At 38.3% G+C, this 25,706-nt stretch overlaps 1 protein-coding gene across 1 annotated transcript in view; it reads left to right on the top strand.

Moving 5' to 3' along the window:
* LGR4 (leucine rich repeat containing G protein-coupled receptor 4) overlaps positions 1 to 25,706 on the top strand; it is a 91,260-nt gene that overhangs the window by 28,720 nt on the left and 36,834 nt on the right. Inside the window, exon 2 of the mRNA XM_016147417.2 lies at positions 19,146 to 19,217. Within this exon, the coding sequence (XP_016002903.2) occupies positions 19,146 to 19,217 (72 nt within the window). The remainder of the gene's footprint in view (positions 1 to 19,145; positions 19,218 to 25,706) is intronic.

Genomic DNA, 25,706 nt, shown 5'->3' with positions numbered 1-25,706 from the left:
AGGCAGACTAGGTTTCTATATTCAGTTCGTGCATTCTCCGTGGGTACCTTGTACATGCAGAGCAGTAATAATAATACGTCAAGTTCACAAAGGGCTCTGTAGTTTTAAAACTGCTTTCCTGTCTCTCCTACCCTGTGGCAGGGTAGATGTGTTCCCACTGGCCCATGAGGAACCTGAGAGCCTTTCTAAGAACAAACAAGACATCATTTAATTTTAGAGTTGGAAGGCTTTGCATACCATGCCAGCCTCACATCCCAGAAGAGAAACTGGACGCTCAGAAGAGTTAAGAGACTCGTTTCAGACCACATGGCTAGAGTTTGGCTATGGCCCTGGGGAATTGGGCTCCATTTTGAAGTCTGGTTGTAGTCCAGAAGTTGAACTACTCACTACACTCTGCTGCCTCTGTATTGTGCAGTGAGTTAAGAGAAGCTTGAAGCGAATAAAAACGCATTTCTTAGCAGAAGCCATTTGCATAGGAATAAGGCAAGTGATTAGTTTTGCCTTTCTGCTTAGTTCCTTAAAAAATGTCAGCAGCTGAAGTGACGATGGGCAGAAACTTTAGGAAGAAAGTCCTCGTTGAGTGGTACTGTTCAGTGAGAATATTTTATACGAGACCTTGAAGAAAATCAAATTTGATCGTGGAAGAAAAAAGTAGAAGAATGTCCCACGTGAGGAGTCGAATGTAGTGTTCCTTACAATATCTATGGTGATGGGCCAGTTTTGTTTAATTTCTGATCTGATGTAGCTTGGTACTTCTGTAAAATATAATAAAGGTTAATTTTTAGAAAAGTAAAGAAAAAAATAAAATGGAAAAATACAAGCCCAAAGTTTTTATCTTTTAAGACATAAAATTACTTTGTCAGATTGCTACGATGTGAACTTGCCATCTCTCTGCTGGTCTCGTTGTGGCTTGTTAACAGTTTATAGACTGGCCCTGCCTTTTGAGTAGCAGTGACTTCATGTGAACACGAGTGGAAAGAAGCAGGCTGCGGTGTCTGGGAGGGGATGGCACAGGGGGCCTGAAGCAGGAAGATCTAGCCGGAGCAGAGGAGTATAGACAAAGCATGGGAAGAAAAAGAAACCTAAGGTGGTGTTAGCTGATCGACAATCTCAACTTCGAGGGGGATAGGGAAGTGTAAATTTGGCGCTGTGAGCAATGGAGTTCCTCTGCAAGTTCTTAAGCAGGGGAATTGGCTTGTCAGGGCTGTGCTATAGGATGCTCTCGGATATTCCCAATGACTCTGAGATATTTGCTGTCTGTAAACTCTGTGTCTGTCTAGTTGCATGTCACTCCTCCATAGTTTCTGTTTCTCTTCATTTTCCTGTGAATCATTCAAAGAGCAGAAATGGGCTGCTTTTGCAGTACCCTTCTCCTTGAAATTTGCCAAATGGGCCTTCTTTGGGATGGATGGACGTTTGCCTAGAGTAGGTCAGTCTGTTTCCCACACTCCCTCTCCTATTGCTTTACCACCTCTGTGCAATTGCATTCAACTACAGTTGTCTTCCAGAAAATTTCTAATTTTTTAAACAAATACTTGTTAAATTTCTGAGTATTTTGAAAGCAAGGTCAAAGATGAGGTTTGGAGAGAGAGAGGTTTAGGTGGAAAAGGCTGCTGAAATGCAGTAGGAACCTCCGGGAAGTGTTTATCAGGCACTGTAAAGATAGCCCATTGTAAGTGGAATCGGTGTGCCTGGTGTGTGGAATGTCTTTTTACTCTTTGCCCATGAGGGAATGGCTGTGTTCCGCTGTATTACAAGGGTCTCCAACCCCCAGACCACACAGCAGGACCAGTACCACCAGTCTGTACTCTATTATGAGCTGGGCCACACAGCAGGAGATGAGCGATGGGCAAGTGAGCAAAGATTCATCTGTATTTTCAGCCCCCCTGCAGTGCTAGCCTCAGCTCCATCTCACATCGTCAGGCATTATATTCTCATAGGAGCACTGGTCCCTGTTGTCAAAAAGGTTGGGGACCTCTGCTATATAGGACCAGAATTTTGGTATCAAACTACTATGACCAAGAATTTGCCAAAGACATAGGGCTAGTAACCAGCAAGATGTGACATATTACAGCCCACGTGTATGGAGCGCTTTCTGGAAGACAGGCGTGACCTAAGCACTTTACATGCATTGCTTTTTTGAATTCTCACAGACCTTGTTTGGTCAATGTCATTATTTATAATCTTTAGATGAGGAAGCTAAAGCAGAGAAGTTGATCAGTTTGTTGATCAGCTAATGTGTGGTGGAGCTTGGATTCGAACCCAGGCAGCCTTGTTGCAAAGCCAGCTTTTTACCCGTTATGTTCTGAGATGGAGTGATCTTACAGTGTGAAGGGGATGCTCTGAGGGTTGGTCATCTTGCATGGATCAGTCTGGTCTGTGAAAGGATAATCCTTTTATCCCGAGTGCTGAGAAACATGAGGGAAAACGTGACCTCAGGATCAAGAAGGAAGAGCGTACCCAAGCACAGCAGTGTCTTTGGAGGATGGTGAATAACCGCAGGCCATTTAAACATCCGTGAAGCTTGTGTAGTTTAGCCTGGATGTTGGTTATGGAATGAGATGCCTCCTCCCCAAGAGTACCTACGATGTATTAGGTCCTGGACTAGGAGTTAGAAAATTGGTGGAGGAACTAGACTGACTCGATCTTTGCCCTCATATATATTCTTCTCTAGTGGAGAAGACCATTACCCCTTAAGAAGGCAGCATGATATACTGCAGTGGCTCTCAGGTTTGCATGTGAATCAGAATCACTCAGAGAGCATGTTAACATTCTCAGAGTGTCCAATGAGTAGGTCTGGAGCAGGGCCCAAGAACATGCATTTCTATCGTAGTCCCAGGTGATGCTGGACCACACTTTGAAATCCCCTGGTTGAGTGGTTGGTGCTCGCACGTAGTAAGTGCTTTGTGAGAGTTTTAAAAATAAATTGCTAGAAAGAAGAAATAAACTGGATGGTAAGAAAGGGTTAACTGGGAGCTGCCGTGAGGGGGCCAAGGAAGGACTATCTGAAGGGACGACTTTGAGATGAACCCAGAAGGTGAGCATGAGCCTGCTATGGAAAGGGCTGGGGAAGAGTAATGAAGGCAGAGAAGGCACAGAGAGAGAGAGAGAGAGAGAGAGAGAGAGAGAGAGAGAGAGAGAGAGAGAGAGAGAGAGAGAGAGAGAGAGAGAGAGAAAAAAAAAAAAAAAAAGGCCTGGAGAAGGAAAGGCTCAGAGTGTTAAGCAGAAAGGAAGCCCGGGTGAGCTGGGGGCTGGGAAATGAATGGTTTGGGATGAGGTTGGGGAGAAGTGCAGGGAGTTGTGGCACGGACTGTTTCTTATTTTAAAAAGATTGCTTTGGTTGATTGGTGCGGGTTGAGTTGGAGAGGGACGAGCTTGGAAGCAGGGAGACCAGATTGTAGGCTGCCGTAGTGGTCCGTGGAGAGATGGGATGGCTTGGATTAGGGTGGGGGCAAAGCGGGGGTGGACATGAGCTGGAGGAGTGCACCCGCTTTGTGTCCGGGCGTTTATCACAGTGTAGATGCTCACCGTGGAGGCCATGAAACAGTTAAATTATATTTCATATGTGCTGTTGTAGAAAGCCGGGAAGTGCTAAGAGCGTTTTAGAAAAATAATGGTTATCAAAAGTTATTTTAATGCCCGCACCTCATTCCCGTGAGGGTGAACAACCTTCAGCTATCTGGAAAACTTGGCTACCCAGGACAGCTTGTTTTCTGAAATTTCTGGTTTAGCTATATTAATGTGGAATATAATCTCTGGGTGTGTCATTGCTTAATTGTTGGCATGTAGTGACTCAATTGGTAATTTAAATTAATAGACAGTGCATATAAGTGCACTATTGTTCTTCTTAGATCTTGATGGAGCTTTGATTGGCACTTAAGTGATGGTGTATTTGAATTAATTACTGTAACTGAGAAAGAGTTGGGAAAACACATTAGGGAAAAAAAGGACATTTGTGATGTGGCAGTGAGAGGAATACATTCAGTGTGAGAGCCTAGAATGAATGCTCCTGGGCTTAGAGAATAAAGGAATAGATGCCAAGAGCTCACAGCCACCTGGGGCCCTGTCTGCACTGCACCATGCACCAGAAGAGGCGTGGTCAGCCGGTAGTCCCACCCGCTCACTGACGGGGGAACCCACCTTCCTGTCCTCCTTACCCCTCCTGCCCTTTCTCTTCCTTGTTGGAGAGAGAGTCACATTATCGGTCCCCCTTTTCCTGTCTCAGGATCCTAGCCCAGTCAGTTCCACCTCGGGCGGTCTCTTTCTCACATGTTTACACACATCCTCTTTAAACCTTGTGTTTCTTTTCCTTTTCTCTTTTAAATCTTGCCCAGTTACCTCAGGAAATTCTCTCCTTTTCTTTGTTCTATTCCTGGAGCCAAAATAAGGGGGGGAAAAATTCTAGTCATGGTTAATATTCATGAAATTCATGCTATGATAAATCTATTGACAAATGATCTAATTACCAAATCCTGTGGCAAATAGTTACTGGTTACTTGGCTTCATTTGACAGCACTTGATCTCCTTGAAACTTTTCCTTCAGATTCTTCCTTCGTTTTCCTGATCATTTCCTTCCTGTTTCTGTTCCCTTCATATTGAGTTCTTTCTAAAAACTTTTTTCAGCCATCTTCTTTATTTTTCTGCATGTCCTCACAGAGCAATGCCATCTACTTCTGCAGTTTTAATTTTCCTTGTCTCTGACTCCCACACCTTTATCCTCTCCCGACAATTCTCCTTAATTCTGGGCTTGAATTGAAAACCAACAACTGTATAACACCTGACCTAAGCAGACCCCAACACACATATCTCTCCTGTTATGTCCCCAGCTGATGGCGGCATCACCCTCTCAGCTCCGTGGACAAATAAATAAATAAATAAATAGTGTCATCTTCTAGGGTCATCTTTCCTTTTCTTCATCCTCTAATCACTAAGTCCTGACTCCGAAAGGGTTCTTAACTTTCTTTTCCTCTATGGTCAATTTTTCCAACCTCAACCTTCTTGTCTCTATGGTCCCTCTTTTTATACTGTCACCAACCAACATGTGTTTGTGCATTTGTTGGCTTATGTATGCCAGGCAGCTAGGGAGTGCTCACAAAATACTAAGATAATCCACTTTATTCCAAAAAGAATTCAAGGTAGCTTACAAAAAATGTATACGATGCAATGCAAAATAAGCGGATGAGAAGACTGACGTCCCCCCCTATGCTCAGATTAGAGCAAGAAAAGATCAACCGGTGACAGAAATTACTGAAGCTACCAGCCTAATGCATGCACTTGTGAAAAGGGAGGTTTACAGTTTGGGCTCGGAGAATCTTAGTAGCTGATAGCAAGAGGGAGAAAGAATCCACTTCTGTGATTATATATTGCCCGAAAGATGAAAAGGACACGTCGTGCAGGAGAAACACAGCTGTTCCTGGAATCGAGGTCAGAGAGAACTTTTTCTCAAGGGCTCTGATAAAGGGAAGACTGTGTAGCTTCATGAATCATAACCTCATCGCATTCTTACAGTATCCATAGCAAGCAAGTTTCATGGAGCTGCTGCTTCTAACATTCAGTGTGGCCGGTAGCAGAGTACCAATGTGTAATTTCAATAAGGGTTGTTGTGAAGGTATAGAGAATGCAAAAATTTGCCCATCTGCCAGAATTTCTTCATAACACAGCCTTCTTTATGTTCCTTAAAAAAAATCTTCCATAGCTTCTCGTTCCTGTCCTCAGACTGTTTATTATGTGGACATTTGAGTCTATGTTATCTTTTCTGGGTTTGCCCCTGATCCCTGAACTCCACATCCCAGCTGGGCCAATCTATTTGCTGTCTCTTGACAGGCTCTGTTCATTAGAATCCACCTTCATGTGGGCTGCTCCTTAAGCTTTGAGGACCCTTTTCTCTCTCTCTTTTAGTCAAGCTTGCATACAGGTGCCTTTTTTTTTTTTTTTTTTTAACATCAGTGGGACTGTTTTACTCATCAGGCCATCAAAGATTTGTTGAACAACAACAAAATCTGTGAGTTCTTTAAGTAAAACTGAACATACTATCATTAATAGATCAACATTAAAGATATCTAGAATTCCACTTTAGCAATTTTGCCTTATTTTAAACTTATTACTTCTTCAAGAGCCAGTATTCTTCAGTAAGAAGAGAACTTTCATACATTTATTTGGTTAAGTACAGGTAGTATTGATTTTTTTGTTTCCAGGTTTTGTTCATAACACTTGTTTATTCATTGAGCTACAGCAAGGGGCTCAGCCGGCTCTTTCCCATGAACCTCACCCTCTAAGCGCCATTTAACACAGGGCTTCTGGGCAGGTTGTTCTCCCAAGTTCCAAAGCATGTTGTTAAAACATTACTGCCACACACTCCAGCTTAAGGTGGTAGAAGGAACCCTGGACTGGCATTTATCTTTTTGATTCTGATCTTGACTCTTTTATTAGTTAATTATCTAACCCCTCTGGGCCTCAGTTGCCTCATTATTAAAATGAGATGGTTAGAGTAGATGGTGATTGGGTGATAATGATAATAGTAAAAATAATAATTGATTTTGACTGAGCACTAGTGGCTAGGTCTTGTGCTGGGCACTGGCTGGAGATCACATCATCTAGCTTCACAGCAGTGTTTTGAAATCAGAAAGGTTATCCCATTTACGTGCAAAGAAACCGGGGCCCAGAGAGATGAAGGGACTTACCCAATTGGTGAGAGCAGAGTTGTATTCAAAATAGGGCCCTTGGTCTGGCTTCTGGGAGGAACTTTTAACCACTATGCTTTCTAGTTTAGTGGTTTTGTGAGATGTTATTTATAGGACAAAGCCTGTATTTTGAAATTTTGAGGAGGAAAAATTAGTTTTACTGAAATCCAATTTTACATCATTCCTCCCAAGCTATTTTTAAATCCAGGAACTTGTATCTAAACGAAAGCTTTGCTCTCTTGCTTTTCCCCAAATGTGCTTGGTATGTAAGGTTATTATTTGGTTATAGTGATAGACTTTGGGAGGAAATCTGTCATTAACACTCTTTGCTGTCCATAAGAAATGTTGTGTTCGTGATTGTCCCAGAAGCCAATCGGGTGCCACTTGTACAAATGAGGATATTTTATATGCCCTTTCTTTATTTCCTCATGTAGCCATGCCTTTTGACTTCCTTTACAAAAATCGCTGGGAAATTAAGCCTTTTTAAAAATTTATTTCTTTGGAAAAGCTAAATAAGTACTTGTTAACATGACTGTTAAAGCATTTAACCAGTGTCTGGCATGCCATTCATTCAACTGCGGCCATACATTGTGCTGGAGGCTTGGGATACAGTAGTGAACAAAACACAGCCCCTGCCCTAATGGAGCATAGGGTCCAGGTGGAGAAGCAGGAAACGGATCAAAGTGATATTTACAAACTACATACAGATGCATGATAAGTTGTTTTGTTTATTATTATTATTATTATTATTATTATTATTATTATTATTCAGATAGGGAATTAGCCATTTATTCAAGCTCACACCAAAACAATCCAAACCAAGATCTCTACTTTATCCTATCACAACTCATCCAATGTGTTTCAATCATATCTGCTGCTCGTTAGTGGGATGGTCATTTATCATCAGAATGACCATGTCTTTGAGACTGAGAAAGAGCACTATTAATAATTATGCTGAGACAATAGATATAATAAACTGGGATTGCCCCAGGAACACTGGAGTGTGTTGTGATCCTCCTTATTGGCATCTTATTTGAAATTCTAATTTTACATTCTTCATGGAGGGAGAGCTAGTGGGGAGGGGAAGAGGAAGGGGAGAGGGCATGAATTAGAATTGTGTATCTGGTCTCACTGGGGTTTGGGGGAATGAAATATTCTATTCCTTATAGGAGTTTATTTTCTCAGACATTATTTCTGCTTTGTGTACCAATTTAGTAACAAAACTGCATCAATAAAACATTAAGTTAACTGAAGAATTGAGAGATTTTCTTAGAAGAACATCCTAAAACGAGTAACCTGGAATGTGTTTGGAGTTCCTAGGGTATGTGTCTGTCTGTCTGTCTGTCTCTCTCTCTCTTTCATTTTAATAAAAAAAAATTAAGGATAGCCCACTGTTTTCTGTCCCAGGTAGGTAACAAAGGACCATATGACCCACATTGATTGCAAAAATTGAAAGGAATTGAAGTTTTTTGTTTTGGGACATTTTAGAACTCAAAGCCTTCTTACAAATGGAGCTGTTTTAGGAGTATTACAAAACCAGATTTGAGAACCTTTGCTCCCAAAGATTCATGGTCATCTCAGATTTGATTGCATAGCTTCGTCTATACACAGTAAGTGACTTTAATGAGTTGTAAGTCATTCTCAAGGGAAGAGAATATTTTTTTTTTTTTCCCTAAGAGGTGAAGTTCTTGTTTATCATTGTGTCAGGGAATAAATATCTTGAATGATTTTTATAAACTCATTGTCAATATCTGTTGCCTTATAGTCAACAGAAAGGGTTGTGTCACCCATTTAATACTTTTGAGTCATTTCTTTAAAGATAGACTATGTTTTATAAGCCTTTTAAAAAATGGCCATCAGAGGGGAGAAGGGGGAAAGTGTGTGGTGTGTGTGTTTAGGGAGGGGTATTGTGTGTGGCCTGAAGGCAAGCGATCACCTCACAAAGCTGGCCATACAGGGATGGTGAAATCCCAGAGAGTCTTCCTCTGGGTTCAGGCCTCTATCATTGGCAACTGGCGTTCCAGGTACAGACTGCCTCATTTAGCATTTTCCTCTTGCCCCAGCATATGAGGTCATTGTCTTAGAACTTGGGATACCTCTTGCCTGGTTTGATTATTGGATGTACAATCAGTGCTTATTGGGAGACTACTGTGGATTTGGGGCTTCAGAAGGGATTTACTAGAATGTAGATTTGTCTTTTGGGTTTTGTTGTTGTTGTTGTTTATCCTTTAAATCATTACATTATCCAAGGATGGTTTTGTTAGGTTATTTTAAATGTTTTATGCACAGTACGTGAAAAATGTCATGTTATCATACACTTCTAAAAACCCCAGTAGAACACAGGGTAGTCAAATAGAAATTCAGCTGAATCAAACTTGCCAATTCTGTTGAAACAATTGGAAGTAGTTGTATAATCAAGTTTTTTAAGTGTATGTGTCTGTTTTTCTGTCACTCTTAACAAAGAAATTTCAGGGTAGGCCCACGTGACAGTCTCTTATACCGTTGCTGTCAGTTTTAAAGAACCAGTGTCACTAAAACACGGAAGTACCGGGGCACTAACAAAAATGAAGGAAAATTTGAAAGGTTACTAAAGCCATTGGCTAACCTTGTTGTGCTGGGAAGACAGCTGTAGCTTTCACTCCCATTTGGATGAGGGAATAAGAAATATTTGGCTTGCATAACCAATTCCTTGCACTCATGGTTCTGACTATATTTCACAGACAATATATATGAACCTGAGACGAAGAGATATAGTATACAGACTTGAGACTTTGTAATCAGGAAGACAGAAGCGCACACATGCTAAAACAAAATTTGCTAAAACTTACTTTGACTACATTGGTACATTCTGATATTTTTGTTTTATTCTAGTCTTTCTTATTTCAATTTTTTAAAAAAAGTTGGCTCTGACCCATTAAGATGATTTCACAACCCCTTAATTGGTTGTGAGCCGAAGTTTAAAAAATACACATCAAAACAGAAGTTTTCATGGGAGTGCATGTTTGAAGGCAAGAGCCATGAAGTAATGTTTTCCTAGCAGTGGTGTTAATAAGTGTAGCCATAGTAAAACATAAACCGTTTAGTTAATTAGAATATTTACCATAATAAATGCTGTTGGATTGATTTCTTTATGAATAGTGCATTTTGTCTGCTAGGATGAAGTAATTGAGTGTTTCTAATCTGCGCAGACGACAATCCTTACAATACTTCTTGTTGATGTTAAATGGACTATGGAAATAGCATTTCGTCTGAGTGTGTTGGCTGGTAATGAGCACTGTTTTTTCATCGTTAGGGTTACCAGAACAGCTGTTGATGCCCAAGGAATGTCTGAGAACACCCATTAAGTTGGAGGAAAACAAGGAATATAGTTTTAACCCTTATCTGTCCCATGTGATTCCAGATGTTAGGTACTTGGTCAAACTATAGAAAGGAAAGTTTATGTTCTTTTTGTCTTTGGAATTCATTTTTCTTTGCCATTTAGTAAACATTCTCAAGCTTTAGAACATTTTATATTTTTCTCTTTAAAACACATCCCACACTTGAAAACTATGTTCTGTTTTTAAAGATAAAAGTAAAAAAGCCCTGAAAACAGGACTTGTTTCATTATTAGAAAATATTGCATTAGCCTGACTAGTTTTATTTTTTAACGTTGCCCTTTTAAGGATGCGTGATTTCAGCCATACATACCTTTTGTTTGTGGTATGATATTTACACACCAGTGTCTTGTTCGCTCTCATTTTTAACTTGTATTAGCATCTCCTTGAAGAACACACCCTTACATGTCTCCTAGGCTGTATTGCTTCACCAAGAGCATAAACAATTACAGCATAAAATATTACCTTTGGAGATGAAGTCATGCGTCTTTCTTAATTACCGAACCCTTGTAATTCTGAAGGGGGTATGTTTAAGTCTGTACTCATTCACACACTTGCTAACACAAGCAAATGTCTCTACACAGATAGGAAAAACGTGAATCTGAGGGTTTCTTATTTTCTGCTAATTATGCATGGAATGTGCAGGAGCAGGGATGCCAAAGTTGGAGTCATAATGATAGATTTGGAAAGGACTTGAGAAGTTAGTACAAAATATTTTACAATAGAGGAAGTTGAGTTCCTCTATTGTAAGGCTGGGTTTCTTCCCCTTTTTGGTCCCATCATAGTCTATGGCTGCCAGAATGATCATTCTACAGCAAACTTGACATGCTTAAACTTCTCTGGCAGGTTACCATGCTTTTAGAATAAAGTTCTGATTTCTAGAGATCACATGCAAGGCCTCTTGGGATGTACTGTCTTTTTCTCTATGAACTCAGGACTACATTTTATGTATTCTCTCCCTCTCTCTCTCTTTGTAAATATATGTATACATAATCTAAATAGTTGTCATGAAGCAATACCTATTTTTTTATGTGATGCACTTTGATGTTAACTATTCATTATATTTCTTTAAAAAAATGCCATTTGCCACCCTCCAAATAGGTTTCATGTCCCTCTCTGTGCTGCCAACTTGCTAAGGGAGGGCTGGAAGTGTTTGGGAGAATGTTTTGGGTTGCAATAATAGGCACGTGCCAGGGAAACAGAGATGGCAGGCACCCTATAGTGAGCAAGATCGTCTTGAATAATGAAGAATTATCCTGCTCAACATGCTAGTTGCGTCTCTGCTGAGAAACAGTGCCAAACCCACGAGTGAGACCACAGGTCGAAATAGCATCTCTTTGTAAAGTAATGTGTGTCCTTGACACCTCGGCATAACAGCCCCATCTTTAGGAGCTTTTCTCCTGTTCTAAGCTTGGTCGAGCATCTTCCCTTGCTGTGCTGCGTGGATTGCATTATCTACTTGTTTTATTGTTGCCTTGTTCACTGCCTCAAGACTCTCCAGGGGAGATACTGATGTCTTCTTGTCTTTATATACACGGTGCCCTGCACACAGACACAGCCTAAAAGGTGCTTAATAAAGAGAGAATGAAGAGGCTTGCCCCAATGTCCTGTTGCAAGTGGATAGCAGAGGTTGAAAAAAAAAAAAAAAAAAAAAACAAGAAAACAAACAAAAGCAAAAAGCCCTAAAAAAGCACTGCCGTTTTCCTGACTCAAACCATTGCTACCACTCATATTATTAGATTTTGAGAAGAGCTAGGAAAGAGGACCTTTAGCCAAAGGATGAATTTTTTTTGTGTGTGTGGGAAATGTGAGGAAGTAATATTATATATGCTGTTATTTATAAAAGGCTAATGCAGATATACAAGTTTAATTTACATGTAAAATTTGCACTTTTTAATTACAGTTCTAAGTTTCAATAAATGTGTGCAACAATCATGTAACCAACATCAAAATCAGAATACAGAACATTGCCATCACTCCAGAAAGTGTCCCTTTGTAATCAACCTTTCTGCCAGCCCATCTTCCTGGCTGTTGGCCACCACTGATCTGTTTTCTGTCTCTAAAAGTTTGCCTTCTCCAGAATGCCACATACATGGAGTCATACAACAGGTAGCATTTTGGGTCTGGCCTCTTTGGCTTAGCATAAGATTCATGCTTGCTGGTCCTTGTATCAATAGTCCGCTCCTTTCTGCTTTCTTTTAATTATTCCATTGTACAGATACACCAAAGTTTCTTTATCCATTCACCTGTTGAAGGATATTCAGGTTATTTCCAGTTTTTTATAATTATATAAGTAGCATTGCTGGGCCATATGATCAGAAGCATATGTTTAATTTTATAAGAAACTGCCAAACTGTTTTTTCCAAGTGGTGATATTATTTTGCGTTCCCACCAGCAGTGTGGGAGCTGCGGTTAGTTGTCCCACATCCTGACCAGCACTTGGTGTTGTCAGCTATTATTATTATCACTTACATTTTAGCCATTCTAATAGTTGTGTGGTATCTCATTGTGACTTAATTTGTATTTCTCTAATGACTAAACGTTCACTGTCTTTTTATGTGCTTTTTGCCATTTGTGTAATTTTCTTTGGTGACGTGTCTGCTCAGATCTTTTTGCCCATTTTGAAATTCATTTCCTTTTCTTACCGAGGTTTGAGAGTTCTTTCTATATTATAGATACATATTCTTTCTCTAATATATGTTTTGCAAGTATTTTTTCTTGGTGTATTTTTCATCTTTTAATTTTCTTAACGATGGTAATGTACTTCGAAAGTGTTTAATGGAAAAATTCTAAAATGTCCTAAAATAGACATTTTAATCCACAAAAGTAGAAAAATGAATTAAACATTTTCTTCTATGGAAAGTTTTTATTTTTATTATTTTTCAAGATACTAAGTTGGCATTTTCTTTAGCCCTTCTGTGTTGTTAGGAAGATTATCTACTAGGATGTTGAAGCACCTTAAATAGATAATGATGTTGCAAGGTGATAAGTTTTCCCTGCAGTAATTAACATTAATTGTTAAGTGTTAGCATGGTAATTGTAGCAGCTATGCTCTTAAGGATTGCAAGGGTGCAGAGAAGCAAGTTTTGGATTCTTTCCACTTCTTTCCACTGAAGAGCACCGGGCCTTAATGCTTGAAACACTAGAGAAGGTGCCAGATTGCATGGAGCCAGTGTATCCTGCTGCCTAAAACTCACTAGAAATCTGAGAAGGGTATCTATCGTGACATTGAGTTGGGTTCTAGCGGCACTAAAACAGGGAAGGTCAGAAAAATATCTGGAGCAAAATCTGACTTAAATGGCATAGATACTGTTTTGGCCCCATTTCAGCAGTTTAGCAAAGAACAGTATCTTCACATATATGTAGCTCTTCCTATTGCTTTCAAAATGCAATAATGCATTTTTAAAGGTTAAATTTAATTGAATGTTGCCACAATGCCTTACATAGTAATAACAAGTTAAGAATTGAATGAACCGATACGTGAACTGTGAACATATCTTTTATATCACTTACATTTTAGGTTCATCATCCTAGCATAGTGCCTACACCTGAGCAGATAGTGGATACTTTGTAAATGTTTGTTAAATAGGCAACAGTATATTTCCTTTCCTCCTGTAAAGGAAAATCCTAATTAACCTCTTTTCCTTTTGGCATGGCGGCTTCCAGTAGCAAAGAGGTTCCCATCCATGGTGTGTGGTCTGCTGACAAATAGCATTGAGATATATTAGATCCTAATACTTACACTTTCATTAAAAGACGTAAGATTTATTTTTCATTTTGCAGATAAAGAATCTTAGGTGTCAAGATAGAAATGTGTTCAGACCTATGGGATTTCATATTTGTAAAAAGTATAAACCATACATAGACAAATCTATAATGACACCCAAAAATATGACAGTGGTTACTTATGGGTATTGATGTTGTAGGTGGTTTTCTTTGTAATTCAGTTTTTAAAGAACAATTAACATAGGTTACTTTTGTTAGTGGAAAAAGTTCAGGAAGAAAAGAGAATACTTTTCCCAAAGATACTTTGCCCAAAGATATGGAATCTTGTCAGAAAAGAAATTAAGTTCTTCATAAGCTTTGACTAGAACTTTGGTGTTTTAAGTGTATCTATATGTATATTACATGTGGACAAGTAATACTTCCTCAGATTTGTTCCACCAGAGGAATTTTTCAAATTTACTTTTAGTTTTTTTGTTTTTGTTTATACTGTAGACATCTACCTATCTGTTAACTGGAGATTGGCCTGAAATTTTTGGTTAATTACAAAAGACCCTAGAAGGGTCATTGGAATAGTATTAGTTCTTAGTCATTATCAGCTTGTATTTGTTGAGTTTAAAGACTTCACCACCATTTCCTTGAGAACATATTCGAGAACCCTGTGTTTTCTAGAACCTGTATGTAATTGACTTTTTAAACTACTGGGTAATAGTTGAGAGATAATAATACAGCAGCAGCAATACAGTTTTATCTAATACCAATAGGAAGCCTTACTCAAATCTAGATAACATTGAGTCAGTCACAGTATATTTTGCCACAGTATATTTGTGGCAAAAGGCCCAGACATGACAAGCATGAAGTGGTGGAGCCCACAGTGGTACACGCTTGGCCATCAGCAAACAGGTTAGGCTCGCTTTGGGAGCCTTTTACATGGATTTTAAAAGGTACCTTGTTGAAACATGATGTTCCTTCTTTACTCTCTAGATACTTCAGCATTAGTAAATTTTATGAGGGGAAAAAAGATGAGAGTTTAACTACTGGAGAGATTTAGCAGTTTAAATTAAACAAGCACACCCTTTAAATTTTAATTTTGAAATCAGTGACTTGGTGTTGAGTGTTCAGCTTTATTTTTCTAGTGGTGTGCTTTTGCATTGTTGGTTTCTGTAGTAAAAATTGGGGAGTATTGAATTTTGTGGGTGTGATATGCAGATGGATACTGTGTTCCAGTTAGTGTACCTTGAGAGACCTAACAATAAAGAAATCTGCTACAAAATGAATAATATTTATAGAAAAGATACATTCAAAAACCGCCCTGCCTTCCCCAGTAAAAGTTCTATCCCGTTTTATCACTAAACTGCTTGAGGTCATCCTGATCTTTTTGAAAATGGCTCTTATGTTTCCTTGTTTCAAAAATTTCCTATTAGACTAATTTTTTAAAAGAGTGCTTGACTCTGTCAACAGTTTTTCTTTTAAAATAGTGTTTGATCTTGAAGGGTTCTTCCAGCTTAAAATCTTTGGCACTTAGAGTTCTAGAGTTCAGAATGTAGTTTTGTAGTTAGGAACAACTCCAGGTTCTAGGTCTTCTGCACCATTTAGTGTTTCTCTTGTGCAAAAGGGGTTTCTTTCTGGGAAGGAAAGTCCACCAAAGGCCATGGGATGCTTGGTCTGCTCTTAGCCCACTCTGGGTCCACTGGATTCTTACAGCTTCCAGGAGTAGCTAAAACATGGACGATGATAGGATAATAATACCTATTACTTAGCTAATGTGTCACTTGACGTTTTCTGATCTTCATAACAATCTACAAAGGTTTAGTTATTACTGCTTTCATTTTTCCAAATGAAAAAGCTGGGGCTCCGAGTTGAACAGCTTGCCCACTGTGAATCCACAGGTGAACCTTGGTCTGTCTGGCTCCCAAGCCTGAACACTTCCAGCTCTGCCAGGCTACCTCCACGTAAGGCCATCGGTTCCCTTGAAATTACCCTTCAGAGATGTTAATGAGTGGGTGGTGTTGTGATTCTGTGTGATTTTTTTTTTTTTTTTTGGTTTCTATGTTACATTTATTTTTTTCCTAAACCCAGCATGGCAAATCACTGGTTTAATGTATCTTTTCTACACAATTTCAGATGTTACTGGTAAGCTTGTGTCGCTCATACGCACATCAGAGCCCTGATCTCAAGGTGTATCTTCTAGCTGAAAATTTGCCATACACCTTTCTTTTACTTATGTACTTTACTCATTTCTATGGCTTATGGGCCTCATATATTTATAATTGTTGACATAGGGCTTCCATCTGTAAATTGTTACAGTTAACTCATCCCTACCAGCGTCCTTTCCCTACTTAAGCTCTTTTGCTGGTGTAGGTGATGTCAGGTCTGGAATCGGCTCTGAAGGCTGTCTGTCGGTTGTTTATCACCATTAGCCCTCATTATTTTAAATGAGTACCCACCCACCTTATACTCTGTAACCACATGTTTCCAGCGCTTCTCTGCAGATAACATCTTGTAGCAGCCTCCCTCTCCTTTTCAACCTTATTCACACAAGTTTTATAACTGAAGCCCAGAAAGTAGGAGAGAAAACATATATAAAGAGAAAAACTCTCTGGGTATGAGAAATTTAGAACAATTTGGAAACAAGTGTTGCTCTTGAATCTGAAGCTTTGAAACAAACTTCAAATCGTGTTTAACATAGGTTAGTTTGTAAATATGGAGTCCCACTAATTGCATTTATAGCTTACAGCAGAACTACCTGTTATGTCTTGTTACTCTGAGGGAAAAAAAAATGAGAGAATTATATAGGTGTATGTGTTTTAAAAAATTGGAATGCAGAAAATAGTGTGGTGTAAATTCTCTCTAATTATGGTGGTTCTTTTTTTTTTATGTGAGGTAATTAATCAGTTTTTCTGTTACTGTGGTACGCACCTGAATTCAGGTATGCCGAACTTCGAAGCAACTGTATAGGGTGCCTCCTTTTGTAAAGTAATAAATTATGGTTACCTTCTTCCTCCTTTTATTGGAATGACTAAAGAGTACCAAAAATTGTGTGATATTTTATTGAATCACTGCTTACTCAGATTATTAGTTTGCCTTTCAATATGATTAAAAGTTTTGTTGTATTCTTGTTAGTGATTTTATTGGTTAAGGCCAAATGTGTTTGCAGTGGCAATGACCCAGTTTTATAATGGCAAATTAATAGTCTTTAACTTTTGGGTTATGGTAAATTTTTCAGAAACATGTCCTTTCCATAAAATGAAGCTCTTAGATTTTCATCAGGAAGGGTGGGTGCTTACATGAAAACTGCAGAAAAAGGTAAATCATGGAAGTATATAATGTTAGGTTTGGAAGCCACTCAACCAATTTCAGCTTCTTCCTCTTACAGATAAGCAAACTGAGGCCTAGGATGACAGCAGTGATGTGGCAGTGCCAGGAGCCGAGCCTGCTTCTTCTGACCCCTGTTTTATTGCCATTGCTCCAGTATCTTTCTTGAAAACAAAAGATTCTCTTCCCCTTCCCCAGCAATAATGGTAGCGGACTATAGTATCAGGGCTTGCGTTAATAAATAATTATCTAACATGTTAGTTTAACATATATTAGTTTGTAAATATGGAGACCCTGGAGAAGAATTATTCCTAAGAAGTATATTAATTTCATTTTTCTTTGAAGTTGTCTTTCATAGAATTTGAGTCATTTTCAATGATATAAAATTTTGGAATGCATGTAAATATGGTCGGTCATAGGGTTCATATCAAGAAAAGTTTTGTGTTCTAGGACATTTATATGAACTTTGATTCCTGAATTGCTAAAGCTTTTGACAGTTTCTTTAAGTCATCAAGCAAAAGTGGTTTTCCTCTGAGGTTCATTAATGATGGTGCCAAGGTCTTAGGGGCAGTATCGCTCCCTTTTTCTTAACCTTGGTAAGACAGGTTTGCTGCATCTTGACTACCCCTGGAGAGAAGTGACAGGATTCACTTCCCAATGATACTTGGGAAGACTTGGGGTCTGTAGATAAGATTAGGGACTCTGGAGTTTTCATTTGCTGTTGTTATACCACTTGTTGAGGGGCCTTGGGGAGATGATTTACCTCAGTCAGCCTCAGTTTCCCTATTTGTAAAGTGAGCTTTTGTGTGTGCAGTCTTATGTTATCAGAGTTCTCTGCATGTTCACTGCTACCGTGGTTACTGTTTTTGCTGCTGCAAAATGATTGTTACTCCCAAGACAAAAAGTTTTCTAGACCTGCCATGGGCAGGGCTAGTAAGAAGGGATGCAGATTCCATTTCTAAATTTTAGTGAGAGGAAATATGGGGAGAAGAACTACATTGGTACTGAAGTTGTCACCTTTAAGGGAAAATTCTACCTTACCTAAGTAATGAAAATTACAGTGTTATTTTTCATGCTTGATTTCTGCCCTCTTATGCCAATATATCTAACCTTGTAAAGGGAAGGTCACATGTGTGAATTTTCATGGTGATTTCTAGAAAGGAGAGACTTTGACGGCTCAGCCCTCAAAGATTTTAACACAAGGTTAAAAGGTGAGAGGCAGAAAAACCCGAGTGAAGCTACCAACCCATCACAGGCTGGAACTGTCCCTTATGAGGCTGCCTTAACCTGCCTTTCACGGTGTCGATATTAAGTGAAGTATGGAAGGAGAAAGCCAGTTCTACAGGCAGCTGCCAGAGAAGAAGGAAGTAGCTAATAAAGTGGTTTTTTTTTTTAGCTGTTTGAACCAGTTAATTGTTGAGGTACTTTGTCGAGTGAGTTCTCTCCTTTCTGCTGCCTCTGTAAGGAAGAACTGGACATGGACTGCATACCTGTCATGTATGCACTTGTCTCTAGGCTGCATCTGTTCGTAGGCTAAAAATGAAATCCACTTACAACTATTACCTGGAGGACTTTTATAGGTTTTGCAGAAAATATGACTGGAGTATACAGCTAGGACCTGTTTTATTGTTTCTGACACTGGCTTAAAGAGCCACCTATTTTTTTTTAAGGAGCCAATGATTTTTTTTTAAAATGACGTTCGGGGGTATTTGTTCATTTTTATTAGGTTATAGCCCTTCAGATACCAGAGTGCCGGGAAGCCACACTGGCCCACCCATCGTACATAGTTTGAGACTTTTTTCCCAAGGAAATCACAAGACCTCTGGGTATGTTTCTAAATCATGGGACATAATTTATAATAAAAGATTTAACCTTTCTCTTTTTTCTGTACTCTGAAGCCAAATTATGACTATTCCTGTGTCTGTCTTCTGTGATCATTTTTTTTTGTGTGTTTCTTTACAAAATCTCAGCATGTAATTATTATTCTGTTGAATTAAGTGCTTTAAGTCTAGTGTCACTTAGTTAACAACCTTGTTAACTTTATGTTTTCCAGGGATATCAGTATGAACAACATCACTCAGTTACCAGAAGATGCATTTAAGAACTTCCCTTTTCTAGAGGAGCTGTAAGTATCACTTTGAGAAATGATTGTTTGTTTTTCCTTTTCTCTTCAGAAGCCCTTACAACAGATATAGTCTAATGTTTCCTGTTAGGGGACAGATAGCTTCAGTGGGCTTTATACAAAGGAAATCATGTGTTTGGGGGAGAAACACACTGGATTTTTTAAGCAGTGTAATTGCTGAAGTTATTTTTGAAAGCCAGGACTAAAAAGGTTACTTATATGACTTTTTTTTTTTTTTGCTGAAATTATAACTGTGGATGCTGCAGTGACACAAGTTAATTACAGTGCTATCCTGAGATAACAAGGCTGCTGTGTAATTACTATTGTCGTCAAAGGAGTTGCTGTATGGGTAACACAACCATAAAGAATAATACAAGGCATTTCAGGGTCATGATGCAGCAGACGATATCAACACAAGTGAGCAGAAAACTGGGTGTAGATCCCTTTGGACTTGTGCGGATGGGGTGAAGGCATGGAACAGTCGTCTTCCAGGTCTCTAGGAACACCTGTAACTTTGAGAATGTTGCGGAACTTGTCAGCTGCATATCATATTTCCCGTTTAACAGTTTACATTGCGAAAAATTTCTTTTCACTTGTTTTAAACTCTAATGTGTTTTGTTCTCCACATTTTTGGGAAATTCATAGTTAAAAGAGGCACTTTTAGATTTTAAAGGATTTGGGAACTATCTATCTATTTGCAGAATCCAGGTGAAAGAAATAAAATCAAACTTGAATCAAGTTAGATATAGACTTTTAATGACCAAGCTAATTGATTATGTAGTCTGTAGAGGTAAGAAGATTACAGTTTGATACTAAGAACAATAAAGAGATACAGCCCTGGAGGAATCTAAATTCATAGAACAGACTTAGTCCTACAGCCCAGCTATTGAGTATTAGATGCAAGTCAGTAAATGTCTCTCCCATCTTAGCTCAGCCCCTCCCGAAGCTGGGGCACAGGAATCAAATATAAGACAGTCAGGTTGTGCTCCCTGCTTCTGACTGAGCATTGAAATAGCAGTTAAGGATTTAATAAAGTTAAGGGGAGAGTTTTCTTCCCACAGTACTTAGCTGAGCATAATGTTCCCACAGCAAAAATTAAACAGATTATTTGCCACTTCCAAGCCGGTGAACTGGTTCAAGTTACTTAAGTTCCCTCTGCTCAGTTTCTTTGTCTGTAAGGTACAGATAACAACAGTCCCTCTCTTGTAGTATTGTGGTGAAAACAATGAATTGATAGACGTTAAATGCTTAGGACAGTTACGTAAATGCTAGCTAGTATTTCTATTACTATTTAAAAGTGCATTAGAAAAAACAGTGGAATACATACCAAATGCTGTCTTTGAGTAAAAGGGTTAAATATTTATTTTATTTTATTTTGGCTTGTGTGTTTTTGTTAGTGAATATTAATTATTTTGTAATAAATACTTATTTTTAATTAAAATGTTAAACTGAATTTAAAAGGCGTGAACTATGTGCTTTTGAGGCCTGAGTCCTCACCACTCTTAACCAAGAGTTGAGATACTTTACCTAATTCCTTTTTATTTCACATATAGTTTTAGATTTAGGATTAGTGTCCCTTTACAGAAGTAATTATGCACTGAAAGAACATTAACAAGTGGTTCGTTCTGCCATTGTGTGACCCGCTGTGGGATGTGTGTGACATACCAGATAGGAAGCAGAGACGTTCTTTTCTTTGGGTGGGGTGATTATGTGCCTTCGATTGCCAGTTCCACTCTGAGGGGTCTTGTAGTGAGGACTCGGATGTGGAGTCAAACCCGGTTAATCTCTGCTTTGTGAAGTTCATCTCTCGGATTTCTTAAAATCTCAAATGACCAAGCATATGTCAGGCTCATGAATTCTGTTAGCCGAGTCTTTTAATTGGCACCGAATTGAATTTGACCACTAGTTCTTTGTAGCTAGGTCATGTTTTCTCTGTATTCTGCTCTCACAGTGATGGGAGCCTATCAAATCAAGTCAGTAAGCCTTCTCCAAGTATTGTATGGGATTTCAAAAGTACGTTCGGTTAGGAGAGCTGATGGTTAATTTTAACGAATGGTTCAGAGTAGTGTTTCTTAGTCTGGGAATACTTCAGACATTCAAGGGCATTTTTTTCTATGTTAATATAAGCATGATAAAATAGCCCGTTTTTTCTTTATAAAACATTGTAGTTGATTTTGACATTCCAAAATGATGCTGCCATGACTATTGTAATATTTCATAAACAGCGTAACCATTAGTCAAGAAGTCATCTGGAAGTCATTTAAGAGTGATTGTGAAGCCGAAGTACCCTGAGTAGAAATGAATGATTTACTGCGAATTTTTCCCCATGATATTTAATGAGGTGTGCTTTACAAATTGTGACTGATTGTCCAAATACTATATGATAATCCAGAATGCTTGGAATATTGGGTGGAATCACTTCCCAACCATACATTAGAAGTATTTATAGATATTTAGACTTTCATTTATTGTTTCAACAAATACCGAATCTGCTACATGCCAGTGTGGTCGGTACCAAGGATACAGAAACCCATAAGTATAGTCTTTGTCCTTGGAGTTGACAGTCCATCCAGAGCTGTGGTGTCCAGTTCCATAGCCACATGTCACAGGCGGCTATGTAAATTTAGATCTAAAATAATTAAAATTAAAATTTAAAATCCAGTTCCATAATTGAACTAGCCATCTTTCAAGTGCCCACTAGCCACCGGTAGCTAGTGGCTGTTGTATTGGACAGCCCCAGATAGAAAACTTTTCCAATGTTTCAGAAAGTACAATTGGACAATATTGGTCTAGAGGAAGAGAGGGAACTAACGTAGAAGTGTGTGCAGGGTCAGTGGAAGCCTGAAGCAGTGTATGTACTTGAGACTGTAGGGTTTGAAAAAGGCTTCCCGCAGTCGCTTCAGCTGAGTCTTAAAGGGCACATAGGAATTAGCCAGATGAGAAGGGGTAGTAAAGGAGCTTCAGGAAGAACCTTACGGCATATGCAAAGAGGTAGACGTTTCAGAAACATTGGAACCTATGAAGTGGTTAGTTTTTCCTAGCGAAATACCGAGAAATTTGAAATATTGAAAAATAGAGAAATGTCAGGAGATGAGGCCAGTTCATGAAGGGACATTTTAAGCTAAGGAGTTTAGACTTTATCTTAAAGGAGTTGAATTGGATATGAGGGTGAGTAATGGAGACGATAGTAAGATTTTTGCTCTGAGATTGGGTGACATTCGCTGAGACTGGCAGCCTGGAGAGCCTACCTGTTTGGGGCATGAAGAATTCAGTTTTATAAAGATAATGATGGTTAATAGCATGCACATAGAACTTTACAAGGTATGAAAGTCCGTTCTCATAACTCTGTGAGGAGAAGCAGTTTTATGAAAGCAGAAGCTGAGCTTCATTTGAGTTCATACGCCTGGTTTGTAGTTTTACTGGGACTTGAGGTCAGATCTCCAAAGGCTTGTGAGTGATGTGAGTGATGTGTATGTTTTCTTAGGGGCTGTTTCATCCAACTTTTTCAGCAAAATATACTTTAGATACTACCGTTGCCAGTTAGTTATTTTTTTTTTTTCACATGTAACCTACTTTTGAAGTTTTTATAATTTATAAGAATCATAACCACCCCTTCCTCCCGGGTATACTAAAACATAGGTTTTAGCTCTAAATTCAATACATACAAAGTCTGAAATCTTGATTTTTGCACCTCAGTTTTCTACCCTTTAAAATGGGACTATAGTGAAAGGAAAATGAGGTAAATTTTGTAAAAGTGTGTGACCATATACAAGAGTAAGGTAAATTCTACTACTTCTCATAAATATTGCAGTCTTTCTTTTTCTTCAAGTGTTTGGGAGAAAGATTGTTGTATTTGGGGTTGGGAGTTGGAGTGGGCCTACAGGTTTCTGTTAACGATGTGAAAGGAAAGTCAGAATTCTTAGAAAACATTTATTTAGCATCGGCAGGATCTGTTACCTGATATGATGCTGCCAACAACTGTTTTCGGTTCTCCTTAAATCCTGCCAGCAGGGGAGTGGCTGAAATGTGGAGTTGTGAAATGAATTTAATTAGAAAACAGCAGAAGGTATGTCCAACTACTTTTCCATAGGTGACCAAGAAAAATCCGTGGTTGTGACTTTGAGCTTAAGTGTTATAACAGCAGTGGAAACTGTTGCCAGCTTTGGCACCTGTACAGTTATTGTTTAACACGTACTTTAAGATAAGGATAATTCCGTTCATTTCAAAATGTGCTTTGACTTTGGAACTCTTCACAATGCTTAAGTGAAACTTAGAGGTCTCCAAGTACTTATTCAAGATGACTATATATATTTTTTTAATGTATAGGACAATTCTAAATAGAGGCATTACTTTACAAAAGAGGACTGGTATATAATTTGAACAGGGAGATTTCAAATCAAGTATAAACAGTGGGTCAAAACTGAATAGTTTAATATTATGTAAATATTGGCAGTATATGTATATATGTATACGCAAATACACAAAATCAGACTTACAAAATGTAGGCTTAAAGAATCTTTGCACATAGCATTAAATTAAATTTCTCAAATTTTAACATTCTTCTGTCTCTCTCTACATATATACACACATGCAATATAAAATGTGAAATACATGAATATATTTTTTCCTGAACCATTTGAGAGTAAGTTGCAGTCATAATACCCCTTTACCTCCAAATATTGCAGTCTGTCTTTTTAAGTCTTTCTTGTCAATTCTAAAAACATAAGGATATTTGCTTAAATAACTGCAGTTCAGTTGTCAAACTCAGGAAATTAGTACTGATGTATATCAATAGATAGATAGATAGATAGATAGATAGATAGATAGATAGATAGATATCGGTATCTATATATAAAATCATCTGATCTGTGATTCTTATTCAAATGTAACAGCTGTTCCACTAATGTTCTTTATAGCAAAAGAAACAAATGTATGGTTTAGGATACAATCTAGAACAAGTTGCATCTGGTTACTGTTTCTTGATAATTGTTTTAAATTTCTAAAGCTGTTTTTTTGTTGTCTCTGTGTTAATGCATGTAATTAAAATTGGTCAAGCATGGCAAAGAGAAACTCTTTTAGGATGCAATAGGAATAAACGACAGCCAACATTTATTGAGAAGTTATTATGTGCTGAAAACATAATACATACTGATTGATTTAATGCTCACAAAGCCCCTATCCCTATGGGGTGCATAGGATATTTATTATCACTCCAATTTACAGATGAGGACATGAAGGCTTTGGAGAGGTGAAAAACTCAGTGTGGTCATAGCAGAGCCAGAGTTTGAGTCTACGTTGATCTGATTCAAGTCTTTCTTCTTAATTTCTAAGTTATAATATCCTCAAGAGGCATAGGATTAAAAGGGAGCTTAGGAGACCATGCACTCGCTATCACCTACTGCTCTAAGTATGTCCATAGCTAATCATCAGAGGTGATTGGCTGCTTAACATTTCCCCTAATTAGTTCATTGAATAAAAATTTTATTAACAAAGAGTTATTCCTAGAACGAGATTTTTTTTTTTTTTTTGACTAAACATACCATTTTATAGATGAGAATATGAAGGTCCAGTAGATGAGTGGCTTGTCCGAGGTACTACAGTGAGTATGTAACTGAGCCAGAATTAGACCTGTATAGTTCAATGCCATTTCCACTATATTCTATCAGCTTTCATATTTTTGAGATATTAAGTGATCTCAAACGTTCTTACTGGCTTGTTTGGAGCTGTTGAAAGTAGCTGACTATTGTTCTCTTCTAATACAAAGAATTTGCTTTGCCTCTAAACTAAAGTTTGAGTCGTTTAATACTCCCTTGATGGAGACTTCTCAGGTTGGCTCTATCAACTGCAGTAATTTCCCAGAAAAAGCAAAAAAGTTCCTCAGTTGCTCCAGTGATATTTGACAGTTAAAAATATTAAATTCTTGGAAGCATTTTCTTGTTTCACTTTATGGAGCTTTGCTAGGAGGACTTGGTAGTGAAGATCACCGCCTTTATGTAGTGAGCTCACAGAGCGTTAGTCGCCTCATTCATACCTTTTTCAATGTGTCATTTGAGGGAATTCTCAGATTAAGGAGTAAGGATGAAAAGAGAGAAATGGGAAGGAACCTGTGCTAAATGGACCTACTATGTACCAGATAGGTCCTCCTAGAACAAACTTTTTGGTTTTTGTTTTTTGGTTTTAATTATAAGACTCTGTGAACTATATTTGTTCCTATTTTGCTGATGAGGAGGCTGGTGATCTTTCATTTTTTTTTTTTTTTTTTTTTTTTAGGTTAAGTAACTTTCCCAAGGTCACACAGCTTGTTAGTAATGGACCTCAGGTCTGACTATGTTCCTGTAGATATGGAGAAGATGAGGAAAGACTTTTTAGACAATTCGTTAATTCAGCAAACTTTTATTAGGTAAAACACTGTTCATTGTCGAATTAAATGAGGTTCTTGCCTTCAAGAGAGATGAACAGTGTCCTGGAGTTATGGGAGTTCCAAGGAGAAGG

The sequence above is a fragment of the Rousettus aegyptiacus genome, unplaced genomic scaffold, assembly GCF_014176215.1.
Source record: "Rousettus aegyptiacus isolate mRouAeg1 unplaced genomic scaffold, mRouAeg1.p scaffold_m13_p_5, whole genome shotgun sequence".
NCBI lineage: Eukaryota > Metazoa > Chordata > Mammalia > Chiroptera > Pteropodidae > Rousettus > Rousettus aegyptiacus.
This window is presented reverse-complemented; position numbering and strand designations above follow the sequence as displayed.